Raw genomic sequence first — 12293 nt, 5'->3', positions numbered from 1 at the left:
TCAAGAGACAAAATTTAATGTATGCACACGGTTTTATATATAATGCAGCATCACACCATGTAGGGCATTTACTCTTATTTTATACATTCAGATGTTTGAAACACTTCTTAAGGCTACAAAACAGAACATAGAAAAATAAACAGGAATATATTCAACACTTAAAAAAGTGATATGATAAAGAATATAAAGTACTATTTTCCTCTCAACACTTCAAAAGATATGTATATATACTTTTTTTTTACAAGTAACATCACAAATGATCACATCTTCACATGCTTAAGTATTATCTGTACTCAGTGTAAGGCTATTATCATTTTTCATACATAAATTTTTCTAGCTCTGTAACAATGCAATTTTTAATCCATTCAAGTAAATTCAACCCCAAAGTTGCTGCTTCCCAGCATTAAGACATGCACCCACCCCTCTTATAAGATTTTTCTAAAACTTGTATCTTGGGGGGAAAAATCTCTATAAAAAAATCCCTATTAGTGGGAGAGTAAATGGCTGACACTGGTAGCAAAGCCTCAGTTCTTTGATGTTAACATACTGGAAGTGAATCATTTTTAAGATTTTAAAACAAAAACAATAGCATTTAGACAAAATAGGAAGCAAAATACAGTAAACAGAAATAGTGTAGCCAAATTTGCATTCTCTTCAGCTACACAAGAATGGACTTTGCTTAGTAGTACCCATACGTGAAAACACAAAAAGTTTACCTAAAACTGAAGGTAAAATAAATGAGCAAAAATAAATATTGCTAGTTTATAGGATGGCTGAGTATTTTCTAAACCAGAAAATGGTTAGAAAGGAACTTTATTGCACCACATCAATCATAAGCAAGTTTGCAGTTCACAGGCGTTTTAGTTCACCCTTGAGTCACAAAACAACACATTAAAGAATAAGAGTTGCATCAAATAAGCATCTCAGCACTGTGGTTTGGGAAAACCTCCTCTCAGATGAAGACAGGGTCTGAGCTTAGGTCTGCTGTGAAAATGGCCTTGCGGGTTACTGAGAAACATGAGGATGACACAGGTGTTAGCATCCTATCAAGGAGCACATGTGGCAAGAACTGAAGATGTATTTGACAGAAAACAAACTTGAAGAACATATATACACAATACTAAAAGAAATGGGGGCCGGACTCAAGCACCTAACTAAACAGGTGAGCTTTGGTCAATCTAAGCATTTGTTCTTGAAAATGTGTCTGATCATACTAGTGAAGTTTCATAATTTCTAAATCAAAATACAAATGATTCTCAGTTCTGCTTTTCTTATACAGAAATGCATCTCACAACAACATACAAAATGACAATACTAAAGAGGACAAAAGCTTGCTTGGCCATAGTTTTGACCTCAGCATAAGGCAAAATCCCCTGGACAGTTAAAAACAAAGCTAAAGGGGAAAAAAAAACCTGACCTTCACACAAAAACTAATAATTTCCAAACTATCAGAGTTCTTTTATTCCAGAGGTCACAAAGTAAAGTACCACCATCTGCTAAATTTCTCTTTCAGCACTGTTTCCATCATGTTCTGGAGGTGAGACGGGAAAGAGGAAGCAAATCAGTTTCCCTCAGGAGCTATAATAAAGAGTATTGTGTTGCTTTATTGAGGTAAGACAAAATGACAGTGAAGAACGTTATCCTTTCCTATCCAAATTCAAACACTGCTAGAAACAGATCAAACCCCAGTTAATAAAATGAAGAACACTGGAAACCACAATTTCTTTTGTACTCCTGAGATCAAACTTACGTTGAACTTTTATAAATCTGGTATTTATTTCAAAATGTGATTTTCATAATAAAATTATAAGGTAAGCTAATCCTACATTGAAAAGAAAAAGCATAGGATGAAAATAAAGGACCCACTTAACATCTCATTCAGTAATTCAGCCACTGACATGAAGAAAAACCTGGCATAAACAGTACCATCAACAACTGTTCTACCTAAGGTGACGAGAAATTCCAACACCTTCTCCCAAGAATTTCCTTTTCCAGATAACCATCCCAATCTTTATAACATTTTTCCTAGCTAGCACCATCATAATAAAATGTTATCTTTCAAAGTGCTCTCTAAAATCCTATGTTATAAAATATCTAAATGCTAATCACTACTCAAATCAGCAGATACACAGACTTTAGGTAATTAAAACAGCACAGAGGTAAATAACCATTATTACAGTACAGTGGGGATTCACTGAGCCTAGCTGACATCTAAACATTTCTACAGGTTATCAGGAAACTCATCTGCTTCAGCTTGTCAAATTCAAGTGAATTGTGTATTTGTTTTAAAGTAATCGGCTTAAAAAAAAAAAAAGCCACCACACGTTTTTGGCTACATATATTACACATGGCATGCAAAGCAAAATCACTACATTATTTGCATAGCACTAAAACTTCCTGATCAGAAGGTAATCTCAACATAAAGAACAGATTTTCACATTGGTATGTACAAATAAACACAAGTTACAGTTATTTTTACAAAGTAACACAGATACATAAATACTGTGTTAATCAAGAGTCCAATCTCCAAATAAGAGTGCAACATGCAGAGAAACTCTAGTGAATACTGCAGAGTCAAAAGAAACAAGAGCAGACATATAACCCTAAGATCAGCTGCAAAGCAAAACCATTTCCTAGCAGCATCCTCTAGACACAAACTAGAAGTCACCATCATCTCGTTCTTTTACAATAATTCCAGCCATGACAATCTGAGCATGCAAATGTACGTGATACACATAACCAATGGTGCAAGAAAAACAAGTCACTCTATAGAAACCTGTCAAGTCAAGCTAAAAAGTATTAACATTTCTTCTCACAAAATATTTAGAATCTGTCAGTGCATTAGTGTTAAAGTGGCATTAAAAAACTTCTGCAGTTTTAACAGATGCAGAGTATTTTCAAAATGCATAGCATCTATATTTCTTTCGAGTAGGCACCATGATATTTACACCAGTGCTAAGAATTCTGGGTGGAAACAGCCATTTCACTGGATTTCCTACTATTTCTTAAACATCTATTCTTGTTTGCAACCTTAAGGTCAACAAATACTCACCAAAATTCAAAAATATACCCTATGAATATTAAAAGAACTATATACAACATTTCTAAGACACAGGTTAATAGGCTGCCTTATGTGTAATATTAAAGAGAAGACATTATTCAAGTCTGACAGATATTGAGATGAAAGGCCTTTGGGTTGGAAGCATTTTAAAAGACAACAGTGTTTTAGGCTGAGAATTGTTTGAGCCCAGTTTATGACTAAGGCATTGCATAATAAAATATACATTTCTATTTGGTGCAATGTTATGTTTTGGAATCTATACTGTGTCAAATGGTATATTTTGTCACTTTAGTAAACACTATAAAGCACATTTCCAACATTTGAAAATCAAACTTATACAAGGAAAAAAACCAAACACTAAATCTGATTTATATTAAGCTGTTTATAAAAAATATTTAACAAACAACTTCTACTTTTCATGGGGACAGTCACCTGACAAAGAAACAGATTTTGAACGAAGAAAAATGGCAATACCAGAAATTCACTTGCCCCTTAAACTCATGTCCAAAATCCCATCCACAATGGGAATGAGGGTTAAAGCAGTGGGGAGGATAGATCCAGGTTGAGTTTTTGTTTTAAGGTATTTTTTTAAAGCCTTTAAAAATAATCCCTTAATAAAGGGCTTCTGCTTTAAAATACCCAAGCACTAAGCATCATCAAGTATGCTGTCCCCTGTGGCCATCCCCCATTCCTGATCTCCTCCTATCCCCTCTATATGGCCGTCCTCTGACATTTCGATGGTACTGATAACCTTCCTCTCGGTTTCGGCTGGGCTGCCCTTTCCAGGACTCCTCACCTCGCACATGTTGATACGCACCCCTACCGGAATAGCCCCAGTCACTTTTGTACTTCCTGCCTCCATAAGTTTGATTATAGAACTGCTTGGATCTGCCACTTCTCAGAATATTAGACACTTCATTTTCATCTTCAGAACTCTCTTCTTTTGGTCTTTGCATTCTGTTATCCACAGAGTTGGCCCCAGGGCTGACCACATCAGCAGCAGTCTTAGGATCTTTTGCTTTCTCTGGTTTTTCTTTCACACTTTGAATGGTCCTCCTAGGCTCAAGTTCAACAGATACAGTTTCTCTTTCTCTGTTTAGAATCTGTGTGGGAAGAGGAGCTTTTCCTTCTGCTCCAGGAGAGGCAGAGGCGGAAGACGCAGAGGCAAGCGCAAGATCTGCCTTTCGTGTTTGTGAGGACTGCTCCGCCCGGCCTTCCGTCTTACTGCTCACACTTGGGTCAGGGACAGAATGTGCACCTTCACACCTAGATTCTGAAAACTCATCTACTGCTGTGACTGAAGCACATTCTTTAGACAGATCCAGATTTTCCAAGGGCAGATCCAATTCACCTTTCTCTTCAGAGGGCAGAACAATATTCTGCCTCATTACAGGATTTTCTATAAATCCCTGAAAAGGATACCCATACCAAACATGAGGGAAAAAGGGGGGTGCGATGGGAACTGGGCCTAGGAATGGATTAGGTCCAAAGGACGGCTGCGGATACATGTTCTTGCCACTTAGTGACTCATCATACTCAGCATGAAGAAGCTGTCCAGGGTTTTCAGATTCAAGATCAGCCTGGTAAGACAACTGTGCATGACTTTCAGACACCTGAGATGGAGGGATTACCAGAGGTGAAGAAAACGTTGGCGGCCCAATTTCTCCCTGTGGCATTTGACCATTAACATTGGTCTCAGTCTGCATAGGAAAGTGTGCATCAGTACAGGTACAGTCACTTTCATTCTGGGCAGAAGCAGCTTCTTGGAACCAAGGGTTATGAGGATATACAGGGACAGGGACCTTTGGGTACATTCTGCAGGCTGCCAGGTAGGCCTGGTGCAAAGGGTACAAGTAAGAATGTGGAGCCCACATGGGACAACTATATGCCTGAAAGAGATATAAAACAGTTAAAATAAACAAAAAGAAAAATAATAAAAATTTTAGTGTATATTTAATAATACTAAGCTCAAGTTTCTCATATTTGTAATGAAAATATTATTCAATTAGATCACTGTGATGCCCAACATGAAAAGCAATTAGAAAATCAAATTGCTAGTTTAAGATTACATTCTTTGTTCCTGCCCTAAAACCTATTGGAAGTCCTAATACAGAGGCTCACAGAAAACATGATCTCAGTCACCAGCAGTTTGCCTAGACTTGCCTTCACATTCTAGCTCTTCCACTCACCCACTCACTCACTCCCTCTCAGCCAATTAACTTTGTAGGATCTACTGTACCAAGAAAACAGTGGTAGAAAAGATGATCTTCCATGACAGGAGTCAACAATTCTAGGACCCCTCAGAGCCTTTTTTAACTGAAAGATTTAAATTTACAACTCTAATCAAAGAAGGATAATGAAAATGGAATACTCCAAATCCTTCCTCCACAAGGTTTCAGCTAAAACCCAAAATACAAAGAAAATATAACCAGTCAACAGGATAATTAACCAATCAGATAAGGCCAACAATCACTAGATAAATAAAAAAACTATGCAATTAATGCATCACAGAGTCTATTAAAACTGGACAGTAGATCAGAAGGGACTCCATCTCTTTCCTAAGTATCTCAGAATGCAGAGAAATTAAATCAAGACAAAAGTCAGTCTACCAGTGACAGAGACAGCTTCTCTAAGAAGTTATTTTTTGGCTGCTCACGTCCCAGCAGATCACATAAACCTCTAACCTTACACAGTACTACATACTTTCAACTGCTATTTACTTTGCTCTTTTCAACAACTGAAACAGGTGAAAGAACACTGCCTGATCCCATTCCACAAATAAAGCCAAATTCATAGATACTATATGGTTTGCCCATGATGATACAATTAAAAAATGTTGAAGCAGAATGTCAAGCCCAGATAGTTCCACCAACTCCCCACCGAGGGCATTTCTGTAAGACTGCCCAGGAACATAGTTCCTCCAATGTTAAACCTTTACCAAGAGCAAAAGCAAGCAAGAAGTGGAGCTCCTACTACCCCAAACTCATACTGCTCTGTAATGAAAATGCCAGTTTTTAAAATGGTGAAATTTAGTGACCCTCAGAGTATAGCTAGAATTGTTAACATGATTTAAATTATAACTTTTAACAGTAAATTAATAATTACTAAATTAACAATTAATATAATACAATGTAAATACCTTCACACCGAGATTGAAAAAGAATCGAAGAATGTTCTTATCTGCAAAAAGAATAATTACTCAATAAAACTATACATTCAAAAAAAGGTTTGCCTTATTCTAATCAACACAGTACTTTTAATTTTTAATAAATCTTTTATTTATTTATTTGGTACACAGTCTCACTGCACAGCTTGGACTCATAGTGACCCCAGCACTGGGATTACAGGAGTGCACCATTACACCCGATTTCTGTGCCTGGCACAGCACACCTGGGGTTCTAGGACTGGCACAGCATATGGTACCAGGGATCAAACCCAGGTCCTTGTGCTTGCTACACAGGCACTTAGGACTGCTATTTCCCTCCCCGCCCAATAAATACAATTTTAAAGGTAATTTTATCTGCTAAAACTTTTGCCATGATATAAAAACTGTAATACAGCCAAAAACTAGGCTAATATAAGGTAATTCTAGATTTGATATGTTTCCTTCTATATTAACGTTTAAATCCTAAAATAGTTTCACCCCTGGTACCACATGCCTCACCAGTCCTGCCTGTGGGTGTGGTAGCACATGACTGTAATCTCAGCACTGGGGAAGCTGAAAACAGGAAGATCACTATAAAGTCAAGCTGCATAGTGAGACCCTGCACAAAATACAAAAATATATAACTTTATTTTTTAAAATGGTTTGAGATTTTTATCTCATTAAAGATGAATCTGGCTGAAAGACACTCAAATGCTCTTTATTTTGTTACTTCAAGTTTTCTGTGGAGTTTCAAAAATTATGAGATAGACACTGGTGAAAATCTTAACATGTCCCTTTAAACCTCACTTATTGGTAACATGATTTGTAGGATACTACAGTCTAGCTATCCATTTGCCATGAACTAGTTATCCATGGGATCAAACATCAAACCTCTGATTAAAACAAATTATATGAAACCAGGCAAAGAGTATAAAGGTAGCTGTTGCATTATTTCTTTCAATGAGACTAACAAGAAATTCTGCAAACTAAAACATGGACAGTTAAGAGTACAAATTCCTTGGAAGAGGATCAGTAAATTTAAAAACTATTTAACTAATAACCATTTAAATATTGCTTAGTACTCTAGTAATAGCTATTACAGATATATTCAGTCTGCTGTTTTTTCCTAATACTGTGACAAGATTTGAACCTAGAGCACTGTGTGCGCCAGGCAAATGCTCTAACTCTGAGCTATACCCCGACTCTTTAATAATTTTTCTTTTTTTTTTAAATGTATTTGATACAAGGTCTCACTACACAGCTCTGACACCTAGTGATCCTCCTGTCTCAGCCTCCCCAGCACTGGGATTACAGGCATGTGCCACGACACCCATTCTTGGTGGATGGCTGGGTGCATGGTAGCAGGGATCAAACCCAGGTTGTTGTGCTTGCCTAGGCAGGTGCTTAGTCCACTGAGCTATCTCTGTGGCCCCCTCCTTCATAATTTTTTAGTGGAGAAAGTAACACGAGTAGTTCCCCCAAACCAGCTGTTAAGAAAACTTTATAATGTTCAGATAACTGGTTAATGACAGATTTTTTTTTTTTTTTTTTGCTCTGAATGCCTTCAGGGCAGGTTTGGCTGGCTTGAGTTGTGGGGATCGAACCATAGCAAATTGAGCCTGACTTTGTTGAAGTAGCCACTTCAAAGAACTGAGCTAAGAGGCAGGCTTCCATGGTTAATGAAATTATAGATATCTTACTTCTAAATGGCTTCAAGACTGCTTATTAAAAAATTACATGGGATCAATTACTAAACCCAAAAAGAGTTCTGCTTAATAAAATCAAGATGAAGCCAGGCGTGGGGGCATACACCTGTAATCTCAGCAATCAGGAGCCTGATTCAGGAGGACTGCTCTAAGTTCAAGGCCAACCTGGGTTACAAAATGAGTTCAAGGACATCCTGAACTACACAGTAAGACTGTCTCAAAAAAAAAAAAAAAAAAATAGAAGTAAAACCAAGCTGAGAAAGAAGTGAATGACCAGCAGTCAAACCTCCAGTGTATTTCCCAAAGTTTAAGAAAACAAACCTCTAACTACAACTTGATATCATTTCTTAACACCCTCCCACCAGCAGTAAGTACATGTATGAGTGTCCCATCCAGTGACACAGAACAATCCCAATGGCTGGTACAAGCCACCTGATGGGAAAGTCATACACATATATATAAGCCCATCATGTATGTGTGAAATCTGTTTGTGTCTTGATAAAAGAAATCAACTTGAAAGGCCTCACCTTTAGGCAGGTCCTCCCCAGTCTGACACAGTGAATAAGATGGTGCAATGGCTCGGTCTCCCTTCTCATTATAAGGAAACCCAGGGTAGAGTGGGTCCTGGTAAAGGCTCAATGTCTGAGGCAAAGGCATCAAGGGCTGGTTAACTGCCTGTATTGACACAGGAACTGGAGAGGATGTTAGATGAGCTTGGGACACAGAAGAATCAGGTCCAGTGGTCAGAGTCTGTGTCACTGACAAAACAGGAATTTGAGCAGGGACACCTACGAAAGAGAGGTAAATGGAATCAAACTACCAAAAAATTAAACTACCAAAAAATAAATATTCCTCCAGAAATGTAAGTTTACATTATAACGCTGCACACTGACACAGCTGGTAAAATGGTATGTAATTAAACATTTCATGATTTCACATACAGAAACAAAATAAGCCCAGAATGCACATTTGGAATCAATTTCTAATTGCAACTCTCACAGACATGTAAGACACAAAGCCTACACACATGTCCAACTGGGAGCCATCGATGCTAGCCCATAGCGGAAGCATCCACAGCAAACAGCAGACAGCCAGCTCAAACACTGTGTGCCTACGATTATGAGAGCACACCTCAATGAACACCACCCAATAAATATGGCACCTCACTCCAGATGCAGAGGCAAGCAGAGAATCAGAGCAATGAAGCTAAACACAACCCTGTTTCACAGACAAGTTCTTACTCAAGAATCAGTCCAGGCAGGTGTGGTGTTACACACCTGTAGACCCAAGAACTCAGAAGGCTGAGGCAGGAGGTTCAACATGAGTTCAAGGCCAGCCTGGGCTACAGAATGAGTTCAAAGCCAGCCTGAACTACACAGCAAAACCCTATCTCAAAAAAATAGAAACAAAAACAGTATCTGAGGGCCAGGGAGATAGCTCAGCAGCACAAGCACCTGCCTGGCAGCAAAGTCCTGATTTTTATCTCTAGTACCAAAATAAAAGAAAAAAGGAGAGAGGGAACGAGGGAGAGGGAAAGGAGGGAGAGAGGGAAAGAGGGAGAGAGGGAGAGGGGAAAGAAAGGGAGAGAGGGAGAGGGAGGAGAGGGAGAGAGGGAGAGAGGGAAAGAGAGAGACGGAGGGGGAGAGGGAGAGATGGAGGGGGGAGGGGGGAGAGGGAGAGGGAGAGAGACAGACACAGACAGAATGAATGAATTTAATTAATTAATTAATTTGAACTCTGACTTGAAAAGCACTTGCTGCTTGGTCAGCTGAGTGGTCAGTGGATGGATAGGTAGGAATTTCTAAACTCTCTAACCTGTTGGTCCAAAAGTTGTAGGTTCACTCGGCCAAGCTGGCACAGTGGCTGGTAAAGAAGGCACCGCAGGAGTTAGATGTACCTCTGGAGGAACTATCAGGGGAGCTGGATTCGACAAAGACACACCTGCTGGGTTCTTCAGAAATGGGGGATAAAATAGACAAAAAGACATTTTATTGAGACATTAATTTTAATCACTATATGTACCTTAAGTTGTCTACCTTTTATAGCACTAAAATATAAATAGACCTTCTAGTCTTAGAATGAAAAAAAAAAAACACAGTAGCTAAAAATAATAGGCAAATACAGCCAGCCACAGTGATAGATGCCAATAATTTCAGCACTTGGGCTGACGCACAAAGATTGGTACAATTATTACTTGTAAATGTATAAACTGTTAATGACACAGGTAACTACTCTAAAATGTCTTAAAGCATAATTCATAGTTTTCTTTTAAAAATCCAATATTCAAACCAACTTATACAATGGTAATTAAGGTTTCAAGAAAAATGCAACAAAAATAAACTTAAAAAGAATTCAAAAGAATGGCTAGAAAAAGGTCAGAAAACATTCTACAAACACTGGTAACAATTCAGAGGAGCCAACATCAAAATAAATTACAGAAAGCCAGGTGTGGTGGTATAGACCTGTAATCCCAGAACTCAGAAGACTTGAGGCAAGGGGATTTTGAGTTTGAGGTCAGCCTGGAGTACATAGCGCAACTATGTGTTGAAAGCCAAAACATAATCAATGATGGAAGTATCATATCTGCACTCAAATTATGCTCTTAGAATAAAATTCCCATTCCGCATATAAATGGAATAGAATGGGAAGCTCAGAAGACTGAGACACTCGATGCCAAACATCACAACTTACCTGATCTTCAGGAGACGGGCATTCCAATTTGTTTGACTTTGACGGTGATGAAACACTTGCACATTTATCATCATTAATGCTCTTTGGAAGCCAAAGAAAAAAGAAACACAAAGAGGCAATTCTGTATTCTAAAGATCTGTACTGTAGGATAATTGTAGTTGCTGTCATAATTCACCCCACCTATATCTGACAGAGCCCTCTCCCAGCAGAAAATGTTATCCAGTTATACCTGGTCTTCAACAAGTAGGTTAACTTTGCACCTGTCATGTCTTTATCATATCAAAACACTGGGCAGTTATTCTCCTTTATAAACATCAATCTACTACTAGTAATGTGAAAGGAAGTAAAAGCAACTTTGTCAGTTAAGGTATGTGAAGTACCTTAAACAGAAGATCGTAATTTGGGAACAACTTCCTCTCAAGCTCCATCATCTTCTAAACGTTTTTCTACTTCACCGCTAAAGTTTAAAATGTTACAATCAAGCAGCATGGTGGCACTTCCCTTTAACTCAGCTACTCAAGAACGGAGGTAGGAAAACTGTAAATTGGAAGTCAGTGGAGGCAACTTAGCAAGACCTTGTTTCTTAAAAACTGATTGTAAAACGTGAGGGATACAGTTCAGTGGTACAGTGCCTCTCTAGCACATATGAGGCCCTGGGTTCAATCTCCGGTTCTTAAAGAGCAAAAATTCAAATCATTTCTATTTTCTCTTTCTCTTTCTACTTACTATGTTATCAGTGTTAGAAGAAACAATTAGCATTTAAAAAGTTTTACCTCAGATATGCTTGGCTCAGGTTTTTTATCCAAGGGAGTATGTCCATGAGTAGATTCTAACAGATCAAAATAAAAATAAGGTCTTATCAACCACAAATCAGGATTGAAATTAGAAAAAAACAAGAAGATAAGAAAACATCAGTAGTGCTATTTGAATGTTTTCAATAGTCAGTGAATTTTTGGAGTAATGTTTATCATGCTTTATCCTGAATCAGTGTTCCTCTCCAACTATCAGATAACGACATTAAACTACTTAACAATTTGAAAAATATTTTTACCCCAATACAATCATCCCCCCTTATCCATAAGGAATACATTCTGGTTGACACCCAAAGCTATAAACACGATCCTATTTTACATATTTTTCCTACACTGACATTACTAACACTGACATTAATTTATAAGGTAGCCACAGCAAGAGATTAATAACTATAACTAAGAGTAAAGTAAGACTCAGTCCTAGCCCAGGTCCGGTGAGTGTGTGGAGAGCTTCCTGCTAACCTGCACCGGCGGGACCAGTCCCAGCCAAGGCGCAGCGTGGGCCGGACCCTCTCCCTCCCCCTCGGGCCGCCCCCTACCGCTCCGCCATATCTCCCCACCCCTCCCGCCAAGTAGGAATTTCTGCCGACTTCCGGGAACCCCCAGACCCACTCCTAGTCCTGGTCCGCAGCGAGAAGGAGCTGAGCACAGCAGCCAGACCTAAGCCAGACGCAGCTGGATAACTCCAAACTCTGTGGAACTCCACCTGAACTTCAGTACGTGTGAAGGTTATAACTACAGAAAAGATCTACAACAAAGGGCAGAGGACAGTGCTCCACAAAATGACGAGAAGGAACAAAATACAACCTCAGAACCCAAGCCCACCCATAACAAGTGCAGAGGACACTAACACAGAAAAAATTGGAAATCACACAGCT

The 12293-nt window shown here is 38.6% G+C and overlaps 1 protein-coding gene across 1 annotated transcript in view; it reads right to left on the bottom strand.

Annotated features, from left to right (window-relative positions):
• Positions 1-12293, bottom strand: part of Otud4 (OTU deubiquitinase 4) — a 49837-nt gene continuing 37544 nt past the window's right edge. The window contains exons 15-20 of the mRNA XM_023705718.1: positions 11377-11458; positions 10604-10684; positions 9728-9863; positions 8440-8700; positions 6201-6241; positions 1-4950 (exon numbers count right to left, since the gene is read on the bottom strand). Coding sequence (XP_023561486.1) covers positions 3718-4950; positions 6201-6241; positions 8440-8700; positions 9728-9863; positions 10604-10684; positions 11377-11458 — 1834 coding nt within the window. The 3' untranslated portion in view covers positions 1-3717. The remainder of the gene's footprint in view (positions 4951-6200; positions 6242-8439; positions 8701-9727; positions 9864-10603; positions 10685-11376; positions 11459-12293) is intronic.

The sequence above is a fragment of the Octodon degus genome, unplaced genomic scaffold (assembly GCF_000260255.1).
Source record: "Octodon degus isolate 3935 unplaced genomic scaffold, OctDeg1.0 scaffold00227, whole genome shotgun sequence".
Taxonomy (NCBI): domain Eukaryota; kingdom Metazoa; phylum Chordata; class Mammalia; order Rodentia; family Octodontidae; genus Octodon; species Octodon degus.
This window is presented reverse-complemented; position numbering and strand designations above follow the sequence as displayed.